Raw genomic sequence first — 27,295 nt, 5'->3', positions numbered from 1 at the left:
GTCCCGTTGCCTCCTGAAAAAGGACCTTTGGCACTGCCAATTGCTGGTGCAGCAAGGCAAGCTTAGTGTGCACCACCCATTCTTAATTTTGGCACAGTGCCTCTTGGCAAACTGCTAGTAAGAATTTACCAAGTTGATCTTGCCTTTGAAAAACGGTACAGTAAGAAAAGACTTATTACAACAGCTGCATTAGTTTCAACTTGAATAATTATGTCTTCTGTTCTTTTAGCACAAGAGGGCAGCATGAACTGCTTTATTCTTCCCTCGCTTTACAATGAATGTCCTTTTAAAAGAGGAAATAAATCTTGACTATTCTTAGTGTCATGTTTTGAGAAGTGAAATGTGTGGATATAGATAAAATTTCTAAAGCCTGACCTCCATTATTTTCAATGTAACAGGGCCCTGAAGGACTAAAGACACACTACCAATTAGTGTAAGCAATGCTGAGTTAAATAGACGAAAGAAAAAGCAACTTCATATTTATATCCAATATCTTAGAGGACAGGCAACTAACTGTATTAATTCTTAGTGGTTAGAATGAAATGTTGACAATTCTAATTTGACTTAAGACCATTGCAAGGGGCATTGTTTGTTTGTTAGCTCTTTTCAGTGTTCATCAAACCTAAAGATTTGTTACATACGTCATGTGGAATGAATTTCTTTTAGGGACTCTGCTTGAGAACTTCCCACGGGATTAATTCAAAAGTATCTAAAAGTGAGTGCACATCGAGAAGCAAAGCCCATGGGCTTATTCTTATTCTCTCTCTTTCTCTCACTCAACAACAACAGCAACAACAAAAAAAAACCCAGACCAAAATTAAAAAAGCAGGAGCAGACTAACCCAGCTCGCTAAAAAGGAATACAATACCAGAAGGAAGTTTTAGCTACAATTTGGCCAGATTGAATAGTGAGACCACTCACGATAGTTTTTAGCTTGTTCACCCAAGTAATTCTTCTGAAGTAGACAGCATGTTTAAACAAGAAATACTGGTTGGAAGGCATGTACTTTTAAAAGCAGCTAGTATTTTTGATGGATCATACGAGCAGGTTATGAGGGGTGGCTTCATATTAAAATATTCCATTGGCAATATCATTCATCAGTCATATAAGCTCTTAGGCACATTGCCAAAAGATAACTGTGTTATGTCTGTCCAGAATGAATTACCAAACTGGTAACTGGGTTGTTTTTTTTTGGAAAGTAGATGTATTTTAGAAGATATTTATTATATCTGTATCTTAATGAAAAATGTGTATCTGGAGGCTTGATGGTTTCCATATTTCTCACTTAGATCATTTAAAATTACTGATAGCTTTAGTTTTATTTCCACTTCATTTGACTGAGTAGCTTAATAGGAAAATATTTTTACTATATATTAGTGTTCATTGCCTAGGAAAAGTTTGCTCCTCCCATTAATAGACAATAGAAATCTAATAGAAGCGACACCTTATAGTAGACTCAGTGGAATTGCCTTCAGAAGTTGTGGGTGGCCCATCACTGGAGGCTCTCAAGAAGGGACTGGAGAATCATTTGTCTGAAATGGAATAGACTCCTGCTCGAGCAGGGGGTTTGACTAGATGACCTCCGAGGTCCCTTCCAACTCTGTTACTCTATGTTCTGATATTCTAAATAGTATTCCTGGGTGTTTTCTTGAAACAGTTAGCAGACTAAGTATAAGGTGTGGTAATTAAACCTGTTTGACTGCCACATGTTTAAAGCAAAAAGAATACCTTAAATGTTTTTTTCTTTCTTTCATATAACAATGGTTCTGTGTACCTTAACCTTATCAGGGTGTGATAGTAAATGATTTTTGTGGGAGTTGCTCTGTTACAGCTATTTGTATCATAATAGCTTTTGTTACAAGTTTAAATAGCCTTACTTGCACATACATCTATTTGATTATAACTCTTGTGATTCTGTTAGCAACCTTTTATAACGCTGATTGCTCTAGGAGTTGGCTAAAGTAAGACAAATAATGCATTCAGGCTTTGTGTGTATTAACTATCTATTCATAGGGTCTGACTTTTTTTTTTATGCCAAAACTCTTGTTTTCCGAGACGTGAACAGAGCTGTGCGCATCTAATACAAAATGACTGTGTGGCGAAGGGCATTTCTTTCCCTTCTGTAACAATCCAAGAAGGGATACGTCAAACCCACCCACGAGAGGCTGAGACCCTTTGCTCTGTGTGCCTAATGCTTGAAACTTAAAACTTTCCCAAGTCAGGCAAACATTAAAATCTGTGTTCTTTCTGAAAGTTTTGTCAACAACAACAACCACGTCAGATGTTCAGGAAGGAGACTGAACAATGGCTAAGCATGTCTGATGTAGCCGGACCAGCTCTCCGTGCATTGGTGGGATTCAGCCGGTTCGGGTGAACTGGTTGTTAAATTGCTGGCTGGCTCCTTCCTATCCTGCATTTTCTCGGAGTCCCCACACGCCCTGTTTTTGCTCCCAGGAGGCTGCAGGGAGGCCTACTAGGCCCAAAATGGGGCACGGGGGGGGGAGGCACCCTCCCCGTGGCCCATTTTTGCTCCCGGGGGGGGGGTGCAGGAGGCCCAGTGCTGCCTGTCACACCCCCTGGCCATGCCTACCATGGCCACGCCCACCCAGCTGGTTATTAGGGCAGAGAATGGGTTGTTAAATTATTTGAATCCCACCACTGTGTACATGCCAGAGTAAGACTAGAAGAGCAGACAGAGAACTGGGTGGACTGCATAGGTTTCCTGCGGTCCCAGTGAAGGAGAAAAGCATTTGGGTCTGTAGAGTCAGGTGACCCAGTGCAGATTCTCCTCCCACATGTGAAGGGGGAAAAAAGTTGGAAGGAGAATACCGGTAGTTGCCTATTTCAGATTATTCATGTTGCCAAGATAGAAGTTCGAAGTAGGCAGCTGGAAGAAAAATAAGGCTACCGGCTGGCTTTATTTTTCCCGATTTTCAGGAGAGATATCAAGATTAGAGGAGCTCTGGGTCCTGTGAATCTAAACTCTCAAAAAAGGGGAGAAGAATATGCTCCTACATGTTCCTTGCATTCTTCTCATGTTGTTTTTGGAGCAGTGGCAGTTTTCAAATGTTTCAGGAAGGACCTTTTGGAGTTTTGCAGTTATGGTAGCTTAGTGTTGGAAAGAAATCTGGTGAACAAAAGCAACAGGGCAACTGACTTTCCCTCCTTTTAAGATTTACCTTACTCTTTCCGAGAATTGAGACCGAGGCATTTGTCATCTCCCAGGATTTGATATGCCCCTGTGCCAGGTATGCAACCTGGTAAGAAAGACACAGAAGATTTACACATGCCTCCAGTAAAAGATGCTTGGGACTCAGTATGTCATTTTTAAATGACAGATCTTGACATTGGACTTTGTCAATGCAGTAAAAGACAGTAATATTATGAAGGCACATCTGTTATTGAATGACTCGCCCAGGGGTGGTATATATTTACCTTCCCTACTGGTTCACAAATGATCCTTCCGCGCATTTGCGTTTGGCGAAAGAAATGGCCTAAATGGAATGCCATAGAGCCCGATGCAGGTGGGCGGAACCACCCACGATTTCTGCTACCAGTTTGGGCGATCTGGTCCGAACCGGTAGAATACCACCTCTGCACTTGCCCATGATTGAAAAGGGTTATTATGAAGGAACTCTCAGCATCTTCTCAATGGAAGGAAAGAATTGAAGTCTTTCAAAGATCTGAGTGGCAAATGTTTTTAACTTGTTTATAGAGAAAGAAATAAAACAAAGAAAAAAACCACAGTATGCCATTGTAATAGTACACACAATTTTATATATACTTATATGTTGCAAATATTCAAGTACATGCAATATATATATATATATATATATATATATATATATATATATATATATATATATATATATATATATATATATATATAAAATACATTCACACTGCTATCCTTTTAATGTGCCTTCCTCTTCTCTGATATTGTATGTATGTTCATTACTATTTTTGTATTTTCCTTTTTTTCTTATTCATTAAAAAATAAATTAAAATAGTCTTGATTTAGGGCAGTGGTTCTCATCTGTGGGTCGAGACCCCTTTGGGGGTCGAACGACCCTTTCACAGGGGATGCCTAAGACCATCGGAAAACAAATATTTTCGATGGTCTTAGGAACCAAGACACCAATTTTATGGTTGGGGGTCACCACAACATGAGGAATTGTATTAAAGGGTCGCGGCATTGGGAAGGTTGAGAACCACTGATTTAGGGTAACCACTGAGATGACCAACTGTTAAATTTATTTAAATTGAAAATGATGCATGTTGAGGCAGTAAACTCATATTCCTCTATTCTTGTCATTAATTTGGGACCAGGTTCCAATGGTTCTTCTAGGATGAATATCATCCTAGAAGAAGAATATCAAATCATCTGCAAATGCTTGTAATTTGTATTTTTCTTTCTTTATTTCCATACCTTTTATTTCTACATCTTGTCTAATATTCCTATTTAACACTTCCAATGTTAATATAAATAGCATTGGAGATAATGGACCTCCTTGTCTTGTGCCGGGTGCCATAACTCGGATGTCCAACGGTTTTAGTGTTCATCTATTTCCCAGGCACAGAATTAATCTCCCGGGTGGCAAGTGTTCCCTGAATTGTGTCTGTCAGGAATTTCTAATCAGAGTTTTGAGGTTTAAATCTGGATAAGGTTTATATTAAAAGTAGGCCATATTGAAATTTCATTTGCTGCTTCCCCCTACCCTCCACCCCAATTAGCCAGTTATTAAAATACTAGGGTAAACAAAATGTTGAGGAAGAACAAAATGTTGAGGCTGTGTGCGAGTTTTTCTATTTCTCCATTCGCCCCCAACTGAGGGAAGTACAAATACTACTTATGAAAGCAGCATCTTCAGTTTTGAAACTTGGAAACAGCTGTGAATTGGAATGCACTGAAGCCTCTTACAATTAAAACTTACTTCATTAATAGCTGCTAGTTGTTTTTGTGATGCAGAAAAGACGTTCTCCCAGATCATCCAGGGTAATCTATGCTGTAGCATCTGGATGAATTAATTAGGCTTCTGCCAGATTTCATGCACCTGGCAGATTATGTAACAGTTGTGGAGTGTTTTTGTGCTCAAGAGAATCTGCGAATGGCTGTCGTTTTTTTTCCTTCCCAAAAGTACTTCTTAGAGAGAACCCAAACACATTCAGTAAATAAGAAGAGTGAAGAACTGTGACTAGGTATAGGATGGGAACATATAAATTGTGAAATTGGAGCGATATAGATATGAGACGTTTCATTCATGGTAAAGATTCTGACAAAATTGCTACCCTGTTTCCCTGAAAATAAACCCTCCCCGGATAATAAACCCAATTGGGCTTTTGAGCGCATGCACTAAAATAAGCCCTCCCCTGAAAATAAGCCCTCCATGAAAATATTGCAACACAGCAGCAACCATGAGGTGACCACGCTCGCTGCCTCCTGCACCTCAAAAATAATAAGACCTCCCCAAAAATAAGCCCAAGTGCTTATTTCGGGGGTCAAAAGAAAATAAGACCCTGTCTCATTTTCGGGGAAACACGGTATTAGAAAATTATAACTCTGTGTAAAATGTTTTTTTCAGCTCACAGAGTTTATTTTTTCAAATTGAAGCATATTCTGAATCTATATACAATGTAAAATGCAGGGATTTGTTGTATAGTATCTCTGCGTATTACTAGATTTTTTATTTATTTGTATCCTGCCTTTATTATTTTTAAAATAACTCAAGGTGGAGAACATATCCAGAAAAACCTTCCTCCTCCTGTTTTCCCGACAACAAACCTGTGCGGTGGGTTGAGCTGATAGTACTTGCACAGAGTTTTAGAATTGTTAAATGCCCATAACTCTCTGAATCTTCAAGTGCGACATAGCTGACAATGCAGGTGTGGGTTCTGGCAGGCACTACTGTCAGTTCGCTTGGGGGCAGCTGTGCGCGCATGCACTTAATGTGCGCTGCGCGTGCATGCACAATACAATAAAAATTGTTCTGCGCATGCGCAGAAGACAAAAAAACAAGATGGTGCGCCTATGGTATCGCCCGGGGGTGGGAGGGTGGCAGACCTGGGTCGCTGCCGGTTCCAGCGACCAGGCCGCCAAACCATTACTGGTTCAGTCAAACCGGTCTGAACCAATAGGAATCCACCACTGTGACAATGTCATGTTTTGACAGTTTACAGAGCCCAATAATTTAAAATAGTTACTTCCTAAACATATACAGCTAGTCCTCAACTTACAACAGTTCATTTAGTGACCATCTGAAGTTACGGTGGCACTGACCATTTTTCATATTTACAACCCTTGCAGCATCCTCTTGGTCATGTGATGAAAATTCAGATGCTTGGCAACAGGTTCATTCTTACGACGGCCGCAGTGTCCCAGGGTCATGTGATCACCTTTTGTGACTTTCTGACAAGCAAAGTCAATGGGGAAACCAGATGTATGTAACAACCTTGTTACTAACTTAACAACTGCTCAGTGATTCACTTAAAAACTGCAGTAAGAAAGGTCGTAAAATGGGGCAACATTAACTTAACAAATGTTTTGCTTAGCAACAAAAATTTTGGGCTCAATTAGGCGAGGACTACCTGTACAGAAGTGTTCTGTAGACTATATAATGACATGATGCATATTACAACATCATTTTCCATGGATATCTGCAGAGTATGGTTAAAAAATTCAAGCTGGAGCCACGATGAAGCTATCAAAGCTTTTTTTTTTTATTTGCGTTGCAAATACCCTAATCCCATAAATGGTGCAAGGGATACACTTGCATCCATTGTGCCATAGCATCATCATCCTGTGCTCTGGCCTGGGGGAGAAACTTTAGATTAAGAGCAAGATAATCTTTATTGGCATTTTTTACTGTGAGCACACAGGCACACATTAAAAATGAAATTCTGTTGCCTGCTCTCAAAAGAAAATATATATCTAGCCATACGTAACACATATATGCACATGATACACAAACACACCCACACCCACACCCACACACCCACCCCAGGGGGCCGGCAGCCGGGGGAGGGACAGTGATTAATCTATATTATGGGCGTATGTATGTATGTATGTGTGTGTGTGTGTGTGTGTGTGTGTGTGTATATATATATATATATATATATATATATATATATATATATATATATATATATATATATATATATAATTTATATATTTATATATTTATATATTTATATATTTATATATTTATATATTTATATATTTATATATTTATATATTTATATATTTATATATTTATATATTTATATATTTATATATATATATATATATTTAGTGTCACAACCCCTGGTAAGCCCCAATTATGGGAGGAAGCTAACTGCTTCCATCATCTGTCAATCGGCTCGTCACAAGAGTCCATCACGACAGAAACCCAATATTTTTACTGTTGCCTTTGTTATATTTGTGTTTTATTTGTGCTGATAAATAAATAAAGGGAGACTAGTATAGATCTATTTCAAGCTATTTAGCTCTCATCAGCTAGCCTTACCCTTACTGGGATTCGAACCTGTGATGTGTTGCATCTTAGGCAAACTTCTTAGCCATTATGCCACAGGTCTCCTCCTTATCAGCTGAAGCCAGGGAAGAAGGTATATATTTAGTGTCACAACCCCTGGTAAGCCCCAATTATGGGAGGAAGCTAACTGCTTCCATCATCTGTCAATCGGCTCGTCACAAGAGTCCATCACGACAGAAACCCAATATTTTTACTGTTGCCTTTGTTATATTTGTGTTTTATTTGTGCTGATAAATAAAAAAAATAACAAATAAAATAAAATAAAAACAAATAAAACACAAATATAACAAAGGCAGCCCTCAATGAAATTGAGTTTGACACCCCTCTTCTAGATGTTCTGCTTCGGATATCACATTATCTTCTCCCAGAAGGTAACAAGGGAGACCAGTGACTGCTTTCATATTATGGAATTCTCCCCTATAGAAACTTACTTTCTGGTAAACGAAAATCAAAAAGATATCTGGTCATCTAAGGATTTCTTGCAAAACCAAAGACAACTTTATTTTTTATGTGTTTTATTTTGTGAAATATCAGATCTTTTAACACAATTCTGGATTCCTTCGGAAAAGGAGCGAGCATAAAAATAAGGCAAATAAGCAGGATATACGTATGACAGAATAAGCAACATACTTTCCAGAAGATGAGGTGGAGTACAGAAATGGCTTTAATGTGGGACTGCTATATTCATTTCAGTTCAGTTATTCAATTCATAGATCTGCCTGTCTCAAATTAATGACTCTGTGGCTAGCAAAACAACTGTAGGAAAAATAATTAAAAGACATAACTAGGAAAACAACACACACATTCAAAAGCAGTGATACAAAAAAATAGAACCACCACCCCAAAAAATCAGCATAAACATTAAAGATGTTAAAATAGCAGTGTTTCCATTGCACTTTCTTTTTCACATCCATGGGCTGAGAAATTGTCCTGCATTTCATAAAGTGGATACTTAGCGATGAGGGGCTGTTCAGAAATTGAGTCAAATCCCTCTCAATTTGGATACACAAATCCAAATTCAAGCAGAACCAGAATCTTTGGCCATGTCAGAGTCAGTTGCACCATCAGCTAATAGTGGTAGTGTGGTTGATTGCACGCTTAAACAAATCTCTAAGAAAGTGCCGTAAGTTAGACTTAACTCTAGTCACAGAGGCCAATTATGTAAAATGAAGTAAAGCTATTACATGCTGTTTTAGCTCATGCTTCATTATTTATGGGTTGATGAGCTGCATGCAAAAGCATTTATGGCATCAAACTGTAGTAAAACTTTCCTATTTTTAAAAAGGGATAAACATGTAAGCACTTGTTCTTCAATAGACTATAAACACATGAGTGACTATGTTACATCAGATTTGGGTGCTGTCAGATATGTACTTAAGGTATATATTCACATAATTTGTCCATATTGTTGAGTTTCAGAAAAAAAATCTGTCTTAATAGTGAACAGATAATAAATATAGAAAAGCTGGGCTCTAGTCTTTCTCTGTCAAAAGCAGTCAATATAGCAATTTGATTCCATAATATGTCTGTTCCTTTCCATTTGCTAAATGTGGCCTGCCAAGAGGTTTTGATGGAGCTTGTCAGAAAATAAATCATTTCTTGAATGTCTGTGATCCTTATTTAAGAAAATCTTATCTTAAATTCATAGGATATGTTTCACATGACATACTGAAACAGTATTGGAGTTTTGAGAGACATAGGTGCAATTTGGTTGACTTTTCATTGCAATAGGAGGGAATTGAGACAAAGACTGTCGGTTATATATCACTATTGATTTTTAATTTTCCTAAAGATTGACATTTTTACTACTTGGAACAGATAATCAAATATATATTTTTAAGGCAAGCTGTAATCCTTCACTGGATTTTGAATCTAGTTCTAAATTCTGATAACAAACATTTGGTGAGTCCTGTCCCAATTGTTAAAATTATTAATTACATTAAAAGTTTTTTTAAAAAAGAGCAAAGGCAAAAACTCATGCAAATTAATATAAAGTGAGGAAGAAAAAAGAAAACTGAAAATTGAAAGAAAAATAGAAAAGAAAGAGGACACAAAGGAGTGACTTCCAATCTTTTTTACAGCAATTATACAGTTTTAAATGTATTTCTTTCTACAAAGTTACCCACGAGTATCCTCTTTTAATGATCTATTCTATTGGCAAAACCATGAATCATAAATGCATTTCTTTCTGTTTTATGCAAAAAGTTCATAAGAGATGTCCTGTACCAATTTTAAATATAAAAGGACGCCTAAATCCATGAGGAACATTTAAAGAAATTGGATATGTTTAGCCTAAAGAAGTAACTAAAATAGAGAAAACTGAAGGGAGAACCATAGCAGTCTTCCATTACAGACAGAAGGACTGTCACAAGGAAAAATGCATGGATTTATTTCCCATAGTGCCTGAACCTAAGTTAAGAAACAGTGGGTGGAATCTAAATCCTATTATTAGAGGTTAATTCCTCTAAAGAACAGTTAAAAGAAATGGATATGTTTAGCCTAAAGATGGGTTTAAAGAAGAGAAGGTTGAAGGAAGACATGAGAGTAGTCTTCCAATCTTGGAAGGACTGCACAAGGAAGAAAGTGGGGATTTATTCTTAGTGTCCAGGGATAAAACAAGACCCAGTGGGTGGAATCTTTACAGATGTAAACTCACAATAAGGATTGTGAGACCTGAAGCAGTGAAACAACCTGCCTTTTGGAGACATAGGTGCTCCATCATTGAAGGTTGGGCAACCCTTTGTTGGGATAGTCTTGAGATTCCTGCTGTGTATAGTGGGTTTACCTAAGAGCCCTTCAAGGTCCATTTCAACTCTATTATAATAAAATTTTGGATTGCTTTAATTGATCCTGAGTGGATTCATGAATTGTAAATAATTGCCAGATGTTTAAGGAAACAAAAGCATTTTTACTTTATGCCAGATGGATTTATGGTGTCAGGATCATTGGAGGTTTTTAAGAGGAAATTGGACAGTCATTTGGCTGGAATGCTTGTGCAGGGGGTTGGACTGGAAGACCACCAAGATCCCTTCTAACTCTTTAATTCTATATCCTATATCTTTCCCTTTCTTCTGTGCTTCCCCTTTAATGCCTTAATGGCATTCATCAGGGATTAAGACAAAATGAAGTTTCGGGTGACACATTTATCATTTTAACAACATTATAGAAAAAGAAACTCTCATTTGGCAAATTGACATCCCTGCTTCTATACTAGCAATTAAGGAGCTTAAAGCAAACAGAATGTACCAGGAATTTGAAGTTCTAGGTCAGTGATGGCTAAACCTTTTTGTTGAGGCTTGCCAAAAGGGTGGGGAGTGTGTGTGGAGGGGTCGCACGTGTCCATGGCCACAGCCATAATGCAATGCCCTCCCCCCGCGCATGCATGCACAACCCCCTCTGGACTTCCGGGAGGCGTGTTGAGTCATGTTTTGGCCTCCACGGGCTTCAGGAAAGCCTCCTGAAGCTTCTGGAGGGAGAAAAACAGCCCAATGGGCAATCCGGAAGTTCATTCCCATGGCTACCTGAATAGACCTGACAGTATCATGATCTGTATTTTCACTGAAGAAAATACAACAGTGTTTGTTAGACCCTATGATCTTCATGAGACCTGCGTCTCATTCTTGTTAATCTTAAGGGATTAAGAGCAAAGAAAGATGTTTTGATCATCCCTACCTAGAAGTCTACTGCACAGCTTAGAGTTGCCACCCCTTCTCCTCAGAATAAACCCAGAAATAGGGCTGATACTAAAACTTCCTTTTAGAGTATACAATATTCTAATTGGAAGAAAACCAAATGACTTAGGAAACAGCTGGAATAGAATCAAAAGGCCTTATAAAAAGCTCATATGCTTCCCTGAGCATTCTAGGTAAGACAACAAAGAATATTAAATCTCATAATAACAAAACTGCGGTAGATTGAAGATGAAGCAAAACAGTGTTTCGATGCCTGAGGCTGATAGTTTTGTAAGACAGACATGGTTGTACCAGACAGATAGTCTCCCTCCCTCCCTTCTTCCCTCTCTCTCTCTCTTTGCACACGTGTGCATCTCATTCTCAATGTGTTTCTTTGTGCTTCCAAATGTGGCAGCCTATCCACACTCATATTCTCTCAAATATCCTTTTTGTGTTTAAATCAAACTTTTTAGCAATGACTTGGGGCCAGAGGATCTCATTACATTTAGATGTGTGACTTAACCTGTTGATTTTGTTTCAGTTTGAGGAAAATAGCAGAGGGGAGGAAGGAAGAAGAGGAGGAAGGGCCTTGTCCTTTCTCCGGCTATTTTTGTCAAGTGGTGAGTGAAGTTTCTGCATGAGCATCTCAGCAGCCATCTCCCTCATCCAGGTGTCGGTTTGGAAATATATTTGAGGCCCCACAGACAGAAGAATGCCCTTCCCTCCATTTTGCTTCTCAAGCCAGCTTTTAAAGCATGTGAATACAATCAATTGTGTTACAGTCAGTGCAGTTCTGTGTACATTCCTGTATGATTTTACACGCTACTTCATTGATATTCTGCTGTCCTTCTCTTATGGAACAAAGGATGGCCAAGCCTAAACCTGCATAGCTTCGGTAGGATTTGCTGCATCAGAAGCCTAAGATTTCCCTGTATTTCCAGTATTTAAGCTGCCATATGTGATTACAGTTGTGTGTCAAATGCAATTTAACCTTTTGACACCTGGATATCACCTCTGTGTACATGGCTATTTTGGGGTACATTGAGAGAACTGGCTGGGCTAAAAAAGCTAAGATTTTTTTTTTCATGAGACACAACAGGTCTCAGGTATGTGCTACCTTCAGCCCATTTTCTTCCCAGGCAACCATTATTTTCAAGGCAAATGAGTACCTGTCTCTGCCTGAGCTTCTTGGTCTGTCCTGGGACTGCTGGTTCAGCAGGATTGTTTCCTCAGTTGCTTCCCTTTGTAATAACCTTCTTGTCAGATGTTCATTATGCCTCATTTTTTTTAAAGTGTGCATGTCTGCCTGATGTGAGGCATAGCAATTTTGACTTGTTTATTTGTTATACTATTAATTACTTTGTAAACTGCAATTGTCTAGGCAGCCTACAAAATAAAGCAAAATAAAAATGGGCGCTGCCGTTAGGTAAAGGTAAAGATAAAAGTTCCCCTCGCACATATGTGCTAGTCATTCCTGACTCAGGGGGCAGTGCTCATCTCCATTTCAAAGCCCAAGAGCCAGCGCTGTCTGAAGATGTCTCCATGGTCATGTGGCCGGGATGACTAAATGCCGAAGGCATGCAGAACGCTGTTCCCTTCCCACCAAAGGTAGTCCCTATTTTTCTATTTGCATTTTACCTGCTTTCGAACTGCTAGGTTGGCAGATGCTGGGACAAGTAACAGGAGCTCACTCCGTTATGCGGCACTAGGGATTCGAACCGCTGAACTGCCGACCTTTCTGATCGACAAGCGCAGCGTCTTAGCCACTGAACCAACGTGCCACCATCATTTAATTCTTGTATAATTACTGGTACTAGCAAAGGGGGAAAGCCCCTCTATAAGAGCTAATGACATCAGTCCAACCTGCGAACATGTAATCATTTTGCTTAAGTTTCATTCCTCTTTTGTGTTTTTGACTGAGATGTAATCTGTAATCTTATTGATACCTTTCTGCTTTCTGCTGGAGATTGCTAATCCAAGGAAACAGGTAGACCTCAATTTACAATCAAAACGGAACCAAAACTTTCTGTTGTAAGCAAGACAGTTGTTACATGAGTTTTGCCCCATTTTATGACCATTCTTGCCACAATTGTTAGGTGAAACTCTGCAGTTAATAGCACGATTAAGTGAATCTAGCTTCCCCATTGACTTTGCTTGTCAGAAGGTTGCAAAAAGTGATCAACTTTACAACTGTCATTGCATGCCAGTTGCCAAGTGTTGCATTGCAACTGTCATAAAAACATGCATCTGTCATAAATGCATGCAACAGACATTGCAACTGTCATAAACATATGCCAGTTGCCAAGTGTCCAAATTTCGATCATGTGACCATGAGGATGCTGCAGCAGTCTTAAGTGTGAAAAATAGTTATATGTTTCCATTTTTGGTGCAGTTGTAACTTTGAACAGTCACTAAACTTACAAATGGGTGTAAGTTATGTACTACCTGTAGGACTAATGGATAGTCCCCTGAGGAATTTCCTCACTTGTTAATAATTTTAGCAAAATATTTCTGTTCCTTTTTAACCACTGCTTTACTGGTACTGACAAGGTTGATTTTGAGTAACAATTTGATGGTAGCACCAACTGACTAAACTCCAAAAGGACTCAAATCCCAACCCGCTATATTGGTTGTACATCAGTGTGTAATTCCCATTACAAAGGAAAAATGGTTTCAGTTTAAGAGCAAAAGATCATTGAGTACCAATGGAGAAATTGATTAGAAGTGCAGTGCAAAGAGGCCCAACCATTGCAAGGCGCAGTGAGAACAAAGGAGATTGGGAAAAAAACTATAATTTTAGTCTTGTGAGGTAAAGGGATGTATTTAATACAATACAATAGTAGAGTTGGAAGGGACCTTGGAGGTCTTCTAGTGCAACCCCTTCCTAGGCAGGAAATCTTATACTGTTTCAGACAAATGGCTATGCAACATCTTCTTAAAGACTTCCAGTATTGGGGCATTCAGAACTTCTGGAGGCAAGCTGTTCCACTGATTAATTGTTCTAACTGCCAGGAAATTTCTCCTCAGTTCTAAGTTGCTTCTCTCCTTGATTAGTTTCCATTGCTTCTTGTTCTGCCCTCAGGTGCCTTGGAGAATAGTTTGACTGCCTCTTCTTTATGGCAACCCCTGAGATATTGGAACACTGCTATCATGTCTCTCCTAGTCGTTCTATTCATTAAACTAGACATACCCAGTTCCTGCAACTGCTCTTCATATGTTTTAGCCTCCAGTCCCCTAATCATCTTTGTTGTTCTTCTCTGCACTCTTTCTAGAGTCCCCTCATCTTTTCTACATCATGGCGACGAAAACTGAATGCAGTATTCCAAATGTGGCCTTACCAAGGCATTATAAATTGGCATTAACACTTCACGTGATCTTGATTCTATCCCTCTGTTTATGCACCCTAGAACTGTGTTGGCTTTTTTGGCAGCTGCTGCACACTACTGGCTCATATTTAAATGGTTGTCCACTAGGACTCCAAGATCCCTCTCAAAATTACTACTATTGAGCAAGGTATCACCTATGCTGTACCTGTGCATTTCGTTTTTCTTGCCTCAATGTAGAACCTTACTCTTTTCACCATTGGATTTCATTTTGGACATCAAAACTAAAAAGGTGAGGTTTTATAGTTTGTTTATAGATAAAAGATGAGACATGGGAAGAAGGGATTATTTATGATATTTTAAGGGGTGATGTTACTAAAATTAGTAGGAGATCATTTCTTTATGTTGTTTTCTTTTCTTTTTACTGTATTCGTATTTTTTCCTGTCTTTTTTCTTTTCTGTACCTTTTTTTTTAGTTTGTAGTAAACTAAAAAATTGCAATTATCTATTATTGCAATTATCAATATTAATAAATTACTGTCTAAAAAAAATAGGGGTACTACCGTTACACCCAAATTTGGGGCATAAATTGAACTAGATTTTTTGGGACAACTTTTCCCCTCATGATGTAACGTTCAAACCTTTCTTTTCCTAGGCCGTGACTGGCTTCTTGGGTAACTGAGAGTCTTGTTTAAATAATAAATTAATTGAGGATATAAAACACTACAAATGGGTTTGTTGTGTGCTGAAACTGCTCAGTACCATTTACAAAAGTCAGGAGTGTGATTATGTTCTTGTTACTTTCTGTCTTCTGGCACATATTGGGGGTGGGGTGGGGGGGGGCAGAGAAAATCTGCATGTATTTTTCTTATTTGTATTTTGAGGATCCCTGTAGCGAAACCAGTAATAACTGCATAGTAGTATATGTGGACAGGCAATGTTAGTAACATATTTTTTAAAAAGATAAGATGCCTCTATAAGCATTTATTTATAAGAACATGGAATGGAAACTAGAATAGATCAGTAATTGTCAACCATTCAAGATACATATATAAATATTTTTAGTTTTCTCTATTTTTTTTTCAGAAACGAAACTTGGTTCCTTTCATTGCTTGAAACCCAATTTTAATGGTTTTTGATGATTTAATGATTGTACTGCGTTGAACTTCACTAGCATTGCTGTGGGGTGTGTTTTCTGTCAGCAATTGATATGGACAAATTCAATTATTTGTCATTGCCTTGAAAACTGGAAAATGCTTAAAGTAGCAATAAAAACATTTTAGTGATGTATCCCTCCCCCGCACTAGTTTCTCTTAGAGAAGAATGGATATACAGTATAAAAAACTGTTTAAATGTTACTCTGCAACCAACCTCCCTTAATCTGGAACCATCTAGATGTAACTGACTGGCTGGGGGCATTCCTGGAACTTTAATTCCAGTTTGGTGGGAGCACCAGAATAAGGAAATACAATATTTACTATTATAAGTATGTGATCTATGGCCCACAGCTGGATTTTGGGTGGAATAAGACACTCAGAAGGGATGCGGTGGCTCAGTAGCTAAGATGCTGAGCTTGTCCATCAGAAAGGTCAGCAGTTCGGCAGTTTGAATCCATAGCGCCACGCAATGGAGTGAGCTCCCGCTACTTGTCCCAGCTTCTGCCACCTAGCAGTTTGAAAGCAAGTAAAAATGCAAGTAGAAAAATAGGAACCACCTTTGGTGGGAAGGTAACAGCATTCTGTGTGCCTTCGCCATTTAGTCATGCTGGCCACATGACCACGGAGATGTCTTTGGACAGCGCTGGCTCTTTGGCTTTGAAATGGAGAGGAGCACTGCCCCCTAGAGTCAGAATCGGCTAGCACATATGTGCAAGAGGAACCTTTACCTTTACTTTAAGGCATTCAGAAGAAATTCTCCTAATTTTGGGATCTGTTTTCAGGAATTAAAAAAATCCTTTTTAGTCATATATAGTCGTCTATTGTAACACATGTTTTGCCAAAAAAATAATTGTAACGTAATATTAGGTTGGTGGAGTTAAAGACCCCTATGATTCCATATCTTTCATTAACCTTGGTTTGTTTCTTATTGTTAAAGTTATAAGCTGTCTATCTTGCTATCCACAACAACTCTGGGTAGCATAGTTATCTGGAATGAGAGGTTTAGCTGAGTTGATTTTGTTAATGTTATTGAATTGGGTAGGGAAAGCCCACTTTTCAGTATAATTTGGTCAAAGTATCCCAACCATACTATGTTTTCTCTGAGTCATAAGGAACTAGACCACATGTGTCCATGCTTGCTACTTTATTGTATTCTGCCTGTTATGCAGGAATCTTCCCAGACTGGCAGCCTCAGCCTGGGAACAGATAGATAAGGACATAAGTTTCTATAAAAAAAACTTGGGGCAGGGGGTGCCACTTCTGGATTTCTTGTGACTGTACAAAGAATGCACATTACTTCTGTGCTTGAGGCCTCTCCCCTGTCTGGCTGGGTGTTTCCCAACAAGTTCTAATGTTACTGAAAATGCTGTTGTGACAAACTGGACATAGGGAAGAAGAAGATGGTAATAATGGATGTATCTTGTTGGACCACATATAAGACCGCCAGACTGGTAATTTGATGCTCAGCTTCTAAACTTAAGTACTCAAGAGTTGAATGGTTAGTTTTTATTGGATCCTTTAATGAGAAAGCATGAATTTGAAGTAGGTGATTGGATTGTGATGTGCACTTCCTATTTGGAAGGAAAGATTTGAACATCCACTCTGAAGTGTCAACAGACAGCTGCAAAAGCCAGGCATGGATGTGAAACCACCTGAGTACATTCTGATTCCAGCAATTAAAGCAATTTACAGAGCTTGTAAGAAAAGAATATCACAAACTGTCTCCTTTATGAAGAACAAAAGCGTTTCGATCCTTTCACTTCAAGTTTGCCCTAACTATTATACAGAGAGGGAGGTTTAATGAATCATTGTTTAACTTAGATACGGCGAAGTGTTTGACTATAGCATAGTCCCAAATATGTACATAGAACTTTGATGACAGACTCTCATTTAACGATGATTAATGGACTTTGAAGAGGTATTTAATTACTTAGGTAGAAATTTCAAATACTCCGTGTGTGTGTGTGTGTGTGTGTGTGTGTGCGCCAGCAATATTATTTAATGCGATAGTATTAAGATCTCTGGAATTATTATATATCTTGTAAAAGCTAACATTCTTTGTACGAGGGAAGCAAGAGTTTGAAAATACCCTAAAAGTATTAGGAATGTGTATATTCTGGGATTAAGCACACTGAAAGGTAATGGGATATAGTTCTTCTGACCTCAGAGCTTTTTTTGTAATAATTTCATAAATTGTGTCTAATGTTTTATAGTTTTAAAGAGCAATATGCATCTTCTGTGCTGTCAATGGAAAACATGTATTTCAGTGATAACTAGCTGATAACCCGGCGATGTCCAGGTATTTATTTATAAGGGGAAAATGTCTGGACCAAATGTAATTTCTACTGTTGAAAACTGTTTTATTTCATTTTCATTTTATACAATCACTTATATACTGTGCAATTAAGAAAGCAATAAACACAACTCATCTTCTATTCCGCCATGGAAAACCAACATAACACTTCAATCCTCCATACACCCTTTCTTCTCCCCCTCCAACTTTCATTTCTCCCCTCCAGCATTCCCCTCTTCTACTTCCCCTCCCCCCCAGACATTCCTTTCTCCCCTTCCCTCCATCTCACCCTCCTTACATTCCCCTCTCACTCCCTCTTTACTCCTCCCTCTTCTTTCCCTCTACTACTCACTTCGGTGTATTTCTACTATTTGGTTTGGACCAAATGTAATTTCTAATGTTGGATTTTCCTCCTTACCAGAGGGAGTCCCCTTGTGTAGTACTGTGAAGCCGTTACCATGGCAACTCCACTGTGCTGTACAATAGAAGCCATTTTACAGTAATGCAGTAGAAGCCATTTGAAGGTACAACAGGCTGTGTCGTAACAGAACACACACTCCGAAGGCTGTTAGGGGTGCCTTACCCCCACAGTATTTGTTTCCAGAGAGTAAGTCATCTGTGTACCAAGTATGGTTGAAATTGTTTCTGGCATTCCAGAGTTATCCTGGAACGTGCGAACGTGTGTGTGCACGCGCGCGCACACACACAGATTTTTCCATTATAAAAATGGAGTTTTTCTCTGTCTACCCTCCTGGGATTACATGTTTTCTTTACATATTCATAATTGTTATCTGTACTAATGTGAAATGCGAAAACTTTTGCTCCTCAGAGAACGTCTTCTGATAATTAAACTATGTGTTGTTCATCCTTTATAGTAAAGTCACAGGGATGAATGTGTGCTTTCTTTTTCCTTTTTCATGGACCGCTAGAGTAGAGTTGGGTTGAACAAAAGGATTTTGAGTGTCTTTAGTATATCACATTATATTAATAAGGTAGGGGGGTACAGATGAAATGTATCCTGAAGTAAAATGTTACAGCAGTGTAGAGTTCATATATTCTATTTTAATCCATTGAATTATAAACATTATCTTGTTGTATTACGCTTTCTCATAACATATTTAAGCATCAAAGGTCTCTTTGTGGTATTTTGCAGACCAGGGATCGCCAACCCATAGTCCGTAGACAGGCACCAGTCCATGACATGCCAGAAACTGGGTCACACAAACAAGCGAAGCCTCACCCTTAAGATGCAGGCAGCATGTGAAACCATGCCCCTTCTGGTTTGTGGAAAAACCTCTTTCCACAGAACTGGTCCCTGGTGCCCAAAAGATTGGTGAGCACTGCTATAGACCAATGTTCCTCAACCTTGTTGGTTGGAAAATTCTAGGAATTGAAATCCCTACATCTTGTCAAGGTTGACTAGCATTGCCATAGTTCATCTGGGCAACTACTACTATAAAGCACTCTACATGGAGTTGCCTTTAAAGAATATTCAGAAACCAAAGTTTCAAAATGCCACAGACCACATACTTTTGAGCTTCTCTCACTGGGAGCACATAACATTGATTTTGCAAAGGACTCCATTGGTTGCAATAGCTTGGCAGCTAGACACCAACAGGGCCACCTTCTCCAGCTATTTTGCCCCCCCCCCCCCCTAGATTGGATCTAGAATAGCAATAGCAATAGCAGTAGACTTATATACCGCTTCATAGGCCTTTCAGGCCTCTCTAAGCGGTTTACAGAGAGTCAGCATATTGCCCCCAACAATCTGGGTCCTCATTTTACCCACCTCGGAAGGATGGAAGGCTGAGTCAACCCTGAGCCGGTGAGATTTGAACCGCTGACCTGCTGATCTAGCAGTAGCCTGCAGTGCTGCATTTAACCACTGTGCCACCTTGGCTGCAATTGCTGCAAGTCTCACATTTGTGTGGGAAACACTTGAGTCAAGAAGCTACTACAGGTAGTCCTTGTCTTAGACCACAACAGAGCCCAGAATTTCTGTTTCCAAGCAAAACAATTGTTAAGTGAAGCTGTTGGTTTGAGTTCCTAACTTGACAATTTGGTTGCAAACGTTTCATCACCATTCGAGGAGACATTGTCAGTGCATTTTGAATTGTGCTCGTCCATCAGAACAGAGGTCTTTAAACACTGACAGACAAGCACAATTCGATATCTCCTCGAATGGCGATGAAACATTTGCAATCAAATTGCCAAGCTCAGAGGTCAAACCAACAGCCTAACTACTAACCGGAGCTACTAATGTTCAAATACATTTCAATTGTTGAGTGAGTTGTGCACAATTTTGTGATCATTTTTGCCTTGGTTCTTAAGTGAATCACTGCAGCTGTTAACTGAATCATGCAGTTGTTAAGTCAATCTGGCTTCCTATATTGACTTTACTTGTTGGAAGTCAGCTGGGAAGGTTACAAATGGTGATCACATGACCCTGGGACAGTGCAACTGTCATATATACATGCCAGTTGTCAAGCAACCAGATTTTGATCACATGACCATGGGGAATTGGGGATGCTGCAATGCTCGTAAGTGTGAAAACTGATAATAAGTTTTTCAAAGCTGTTGTAACATCAAATGGTCACTAAATGAATGGTTGAAAGTTGAGGAATGTTATGGAGTACGTTCCCTGTGAAAATTAAGGTGTTTTTTTGCAAGCTTCTAAAGATGGAATATTTGAGAGCCCTCCTCTGATTTGAGGTGCTATTCCAATATTTTTTACTGTAAGGTAAAGGTAAAGGTTCCCCTCACACATATGTAGTAGTCAATTCTGACTCTAGGGGGCGGTGCTCATCTTTCAAAGCTGAAGAGCCAGCGCTGTCCGAAGACGTCTCCATGGTCACGTGGCCAGCATGACTAAACACTGAAGGTGCACGGAACACTGTCACCTTTCCACCAAAGGTGGTTCCTATTTTTCTACTTGCATTTTTACATCCTTTTGAATTGCTAGGTCGGTAGAAGCTGGGATAAGTAATGGGAGCTCACTCCGTTATGAGGCACTACGGATTCGAACCGCCGAACTGCTGACCTTTCTGATCGACAAGCTCAGCATCTTAGCCACTGAGCCACTGTGTCCCTATTTTTTTTACTGTAGCATTGTGGTATTTTTTTATTTTATTTTATATAGGATTTGTATTACATTATTTTATGGGAGCCACCAATATTTGTTTTTAATTGCGGCAACATTCAAGTATGTTTAAGAAATGAGTAAATGTACACCCTTGGAATATCCCTCTTCTGTAATGGGTGTAATTCCAGAAAGGCCCAGGGTCTTCTTTAGAACTTGGTAGAGTTTTCATTACATGCTGCAAGTTTACAAAAGATAGGCCTGTTTTGTTAAGCAAAACAGTTTCAAAATTGTTATCTTGCTCTAGAGCGAAGCTTTCCGAATGATGTATCACTGAATCCCTGCTACATTCGTATTTATAATTGTGCTCATGTACCAGTCCTTTCCAAATCATATGCCTCTACTCATCGTTCCAAAAATTAACACGTGAATTAGTCAGATTAAAAGGGCTGTTCAGTTTTTTAAAAAACAGATCATTTTTCCAGGCTGAATAACTCCCATTCCCTTGATTTTTAAAGCAAAACTTTTTTTTCCCCTACTAGAATTTCTGGCAAACATTCTTTTTAAAATACTGCATTGCTTAACAAAACATTGCAAGCCCGACATCAAAGCTACAGTTTGTTGGAGTTGATTAGCAACTTGATTACCCATGAGAACTAAGTAGTCATTTTAAAATGGGAATATTGCATATAAATAATCTTCCTTTTGGAATGATTAGTACAGCTATTGGCTAAGCTTGATACTCACTTGGCTCTGAAGCCAAATTATATTATTCTGGCACTCATTAACCGTTCTCATAACTTTAGATGTTACTTTACACCATACTAGTTTGGGTTAGAGAGCCAAGACAGAGGTTTTACAGTCTTTATCTCATAACTTGTATTTATTGCAAGCTTTGAAAAGTTTGTAGAGGATCAAATAAATTTGTAAAGGAAAAAAAATCTCGTCCTCTTCGAAAGGAGAATGAAATAGGACCTTGTGAAAAAATTGGAAACAAAGCCTGACATGCTTTGCATTATGGATATTTATCCCATATCCACAGGCCCAGCTTGAGGTTCGCATACAGTTTTTCCATACAAGAAGCAATATGAAATATATAAATATGTATTTAATATATATGTGCATTGTATTACAACCGGTTATATATTACTGACCTGAATGAATAACAGAGAGGAAGAAAACAAACAATCACAAAGATTTATAAAGTAATAAAATGTTTATTATTTTGCTTTTTTGGTCTTTATATTTGTGTGTGTGTGTGTGTGTGTGTGTGTGTGTGTGTGTGTGTGTGTGTGTGTTTTTCTGTCCCATAGTAGTTATTATGCTGGAGTAGAAGCAGTGAGATTCAGATTATATTCCTCCCTTAGCATGGAAGCTGGGTGGATGAATTTGGGCCAATCGCACACTGCTAGGATGGTGCGGTGGCCTAGAGGTTGAACTCTCACCTCACAATCAGGAGGCTGTGAGTTTGATCCTAGGTAGAGATTAATATTTCTTTCTCTGGGCACGATGAGAATATATCTGCTGAATATAACTCTGCATTGGTGACAGGAAGGGCATCTGGCCAGTAATCACTCGCCTCCATTTCAGCTGCCTAGACTCATGATGGTGAACCTATGACACGCATGCCAGAGGTGGCATGCAGAGTCCTCTCTGTGGAAATGTGCACCATCGCCAGCTGCTCTTCTGGTTTCCAGTGTGCACATGAGCGTTGGCTAGCTGATCTTCATGGGTATTTTTTGGGACATTTTCAGGCTGTTTTTGGGGTCATTTTCAGGCTGTTTTTGGGGGTCATTTTCAGGCTGTTTTCGAGGGTGTTCTTTGGGTCATTTTTGGCCTGAAAACGGCCAAAATCTGCTGGTCTTTGGGTTTATGATACTCTGGCACATGCACATGCATGCATGTTCCAGTTTTGGCACTCAGTGCCGAAAAGGTTTGCCATCACTGGCCTAAACTCTACCTTGCAAGAGATCATTAAAAGTTGCTAATGATGATGATACGCTCTAATTGCTAGACTGGGAAGACTATCTACCAGTATGCACTGGACCAAGGTGTGCATGACAGCCCATAACTTCCAATAAAGAGGCCTTTTGTTGGAGTTGGATTAATTCAAGATGATGACGATCATCATCACTAGTATCTTTTGTAGAGCTGAAGTGATTCCGATTAAGTCTTATGCATGCCAGTAAACATAGAAGAAGAAGAAGTTAACAAATTCATATATTTGAAAAAGTGCTTTAAGAAAATCATGAGAAGAACCTCAGGCTAATATGAAGACTAATCATCTTATAACCTGCCATACCATACTATTAGCTATTAGGTGGTAATCTTCTAAATAGTAGAAATGTTGGCATATATCTACCATGCAAACATAAATTAGAGAACTGGAATTTCCAAATATGACGACTAGGAATTCTTGTTGTTGTAATCCCTACATCTAGAGGGCACAACATTTGAGTGACAAGGAAAAATCTTCCCACTATCTGACCGGTTTATCATCTGTGTGGGCCTAGAACCTTTGCAAAAGATAAAGAAATTCTCATTTTTAATGAAACAGAAGAAAATGAAAATAGAAGAATTATACATGGATTCTAATTATATTAACTGAATCAGAAAAGGAAGGCTGGAAATGTAAGATACAAATAATGCATTCATTTAGTTATATATCCTTAATTTGATTAAATTTAAATCTAATTAAATGAAATTTAAATGGTACTGCTTTTTTCTTTCTCCTAGCTTTGCCTTTTAGAGTGCGCTCTTCATCATGCAACTTAAAGAGAGATTAAGTTAGTTGTCTCAGTAAGCCTTTGTTGGTTGTCTGAATTGTTTTCAGCTGATTGATATTTGAATTCACATTTGAATTTGAATTCCTTCTCAAGAAATTCAAGGCATGAAATTCCTATTCTCAGTTTAAGTTTTGCAATTTAAATAATTCATCAGACCTGGAGTGAATCAGAATAGCTGTTCTAAATCTGAAGGAATGTACTAAGATTTTTTAAAGCTTCTTTTGTATCTTTTTGTGATGTCTTTGTAGCAAATGTGCATATTCCATTGCAATCAGTTACCTAACATTGCAAGACTGCTGTAGTTACTTTCTCTGGAGAAAAAAAAACCTCTTCTCCCAACCTTTCTACAATATTGTGTCCATTCATAATTATTATTTATTCAGTCCAACAATATTGTGTCATCTTTCAAATTCTTTGAATGTTCTACTGATGCTTGTTCTGCTGAACAAGCAACCAACATTTCACTTATTTCATAAACCTAGTCATCTAATACCACGTTTCCCCGAAAATAAGACAAGGACTTATTTTCTTTTGAGCCCTGAAATAAGCGCTTGGCCTTATTTTCAGGGAGGTCTTATTATTTTTGAGGTGCAGGAGGCAGCGAGCGTGATCACCTCATGGCTGCTGCTGTGTTGCAATATTTTCAGGGAGGGCTTATTTTTTGGGGAGGGCTTATTTTAGTGCATGTGCTAAAAAGCTTGATTGGGATTATTATCTGGGGAGGGCTTATTTTCAGGGAAACAGGGTAGCAATTTTGTCAGAATCTTTACCATGAGTCTCATATCTATATTGCTGAGTCAAACTATTCTGCAAGGCACCTGAGGGTAGAACAAGAAGCAATGGGTGGAAACTAATCAAGGAGAGAAGCAACTTAGAACTGAGGAGAAATTTCCTGACAGTTAAAACAATTAATCAGCTTGCCTCCTTATGTTGTGAATGCCCTAACACTGGAAGTCTTTATGAAGATGTTGGATAGTTGGATTTGAAACGGTATAAGGTTTCCTGCTTAGGCAGGGGGTTGGACTAGAAGACCTCCAAGGTCTCTTCCAACTCTGCAATTGTATTGTATTGTATTGTATTGTATTAAGTCTTCCCTCTGCTTGGAAAGCCTATGCTCATACTCCTCGGTGAAGTGCTTCTGCTGAGTCTCCTTCTCTGTCAGATCCAATTTGAACTCAGCCAGCTTTTTTGCCAACTTTGGTGGCTGCTTAGCTCCAACAAATGCTTCCTGTTGGGGCCCTAAGGAGCCTGGGTGTGCAGGCAAGGACGGGCTAGGAGGGGAAGGGTGAGTAGAAGCTGGCAAGGTGCCCCTCAATGTGAGTGACATCAAGCTGGCTACACCCACTCAGTCACATGACCACCTAGCCATGCCTACCCAGCTGGTCATTATGCAGATCATATTAGTGGTCCGCAGGATTTAAAATTATGAATTTGTGGTCCCTGAGTACGAAGTGTTAGTGACCCCTGGTCTAGATCATTGAGTTCAACCCTGTGCTCAGGGGTTGAACTGGGATTTCCTGCTTGTGCAAGACTCCAGATTAAAGCATCCCAGTCCAAATGGTTGATTAACTTCTGCTTGATCACATCATATGAGGGGGAGCTCACTACCCATGATGATGAAGTTTGTTATTAACCAGTCAGAGTTTTGAGAGGCTTGCACAGCTTTGCAAAATGTTAATTGCAAATTGTTAACAAGCTTCTTCAAAGTTTCACTTTGTCATAACATTTTTAAAGGAACATTTCTAAGCTATTAAAAATAGGATTGCAGCTTTAATGAATAAGGGCTTCTAATTTCATCAGAAATGTTATTCATTAACAGAAAAAATCTGTGTTTCATTCACTGATAGTAGGTTAGCCCAAGTCCATTAGTCCATTAATCTAGTTGAGCTAGACTTCCATGCAGTGGTGGGTTGCAGGCGGTACGCCCCGGTACGGGCGTACTGGTGCCTCCCCGGAGCACCAAGTACCGTTCCGGTACGGTGCTCCGGAGGGCCCAACTGCCCGCCCATTGTCCTTACCTGTCTTTAAACTTTTCAGCGCTTCTGTGCACGCACAAGGCACGTACAGTGCCTGCGCTCCGCTCTGCTGAGCAGCTGGAACATTGCGGAGGCGTCGCTGGAGGGTAGGACGCATGCACGCACTGCATGCATGTTGCATGCTACACACATTCTTGTGGAGGATGCCAGGCCCAATTGCAACTGTACCGGTTGCAAAGGGATCCGGAACCCACCACTGCTTGCATGGTTGGATATCTATTCATTCCTGGAATGTATTTTCATTAATCAAACTATTAAAAATGATTTCAAAAATATATGTAGCTCCTAGAAAGGTAGGAACCTTATGGTTTAGCTACCTATACAGTGTTCAAATATAAATATCTTCAGACTTACTAAAAGGTCTATCACTACCAAAAGAGAAATTAGGTATATAATTTGTTTTCTTACTTCACAAATCAACCTAAAATTATCATTACTGTAAAAATTAATTATTGCAATGTTAAAGAATAATTTAGACCAGTGAACAAAATGTATTATTCTGCACAGATGTAAATTAGTTTGAGCTAGAAATGTATTTACTGCATGTGTATCCTGCTTATTATATAACAATTGTTATTTGACTTGATTGTCAGATTGACTTGAATTTCTATAAGTCTTGAAGACATCTTTCTTAGAGGAGCAAATACTGTGAGATGTATTTCCAAGATGAGGTTCAGGCTGAGGTTCACGTTTGTTTTCTCCATTCTCATTTTTAAAAATGATGAAAAACAAACTTTCCCCCCATTTTTTTGTCAAATAATCTTCAGTTTTCTAATTTTCTTATAGGAAGGATCCTAAATCGTTTCTCCAAAGATATTGGCCATCTGGATGACTTGTTGCCATTAACATTCTTGGACTTTGTACAGGTAATCTATGGACTTTTGCAGATTTGGGATTGGGGTATCCTAGGTCTTGATGACACACACACACACACACACACACACACACACACCTCTCTCTCTCTCTCTCTCTCTCTGTAATGAGTTTAGTGAAAGTACTTGTTTGAGAAGGGTGTAATCCAAAACCATAGAACAAGTGGTAGTGACTGGGGAGAAGAAATGAGTAATAAATGGCTGGTAGGAGTGGCTCTTAAACTGTTTACCATTATGTCAGGGTTTCAGTATGTAGTAGTTTAATGCTTGGTAAGTTGTACCTGGTTTGCCTTTGAGACATTTGGCAAGCTTTCTGCAGTGTTATGAAACATATCCACAGTAAAGGAACAATCAGCTCACATGAAAAGATAGCACCGATTAACCTATTTATGCATGTACTTCCTCAAAGAAGCCAATGTTTACTATAGCTGTTTGGGATTGAAATAGGTGTGGTTATGTACAAAGAAGAGATTAGTAATAATACTTCTGAAAATAATAGCTTCAATGGAAACAAAAGAAAGAAGTATTATAAATACAAAAAGGTCCTCT

The 27,295-nt window shown here is 38.9% G+C and overlaps 1 protein-coding gene across 1 annotated transcript in view; it reads left to right on the top strand.

Annotated features, from left to right (window-relative positions):
- The window catches only part of ABCC4 (ATP binding cassette subfamily C member 4 (PEL blood group)), a 199,853-nt gene that overhangs the window by 92,790 nt on the left and 79,768 nt on the right, over window positions 1-27,295 (top strand). Inside the window, exon 20 of the mRNA XM_087726242.1 lies at window positions 26,661-26,740. Within this exon, the coding sequence (XP_087582368.1) occupies window positions 26,661-26,740 (80 nt within the window). The remainder of the gene's footprint in view (window positions 1-26,660; window positions 26,741-27,295) is intronic.

This window comes from Thamnophis sirtalis, unplaced genomic scaffold (assembly GCF_051295495.1).
Source record: "Thamnophis sirtalis isolate CommonGarterSnake01/CBP01778 unplaced genomic scaffold, rThaSir2_p1.2 scaffold_12, whole genome shotgun sequence".
NCBI classification, from domain to species: domain Eukaryota; kingdom Metazoa; phylum Chordata; class Lepidosauria; order Squamata; family Natricidae; genus Thamnophis; species Thamnophis sirtalis.
This window is presented reverse-complemented; position numbering and strand designations above follow the sequence as displayed.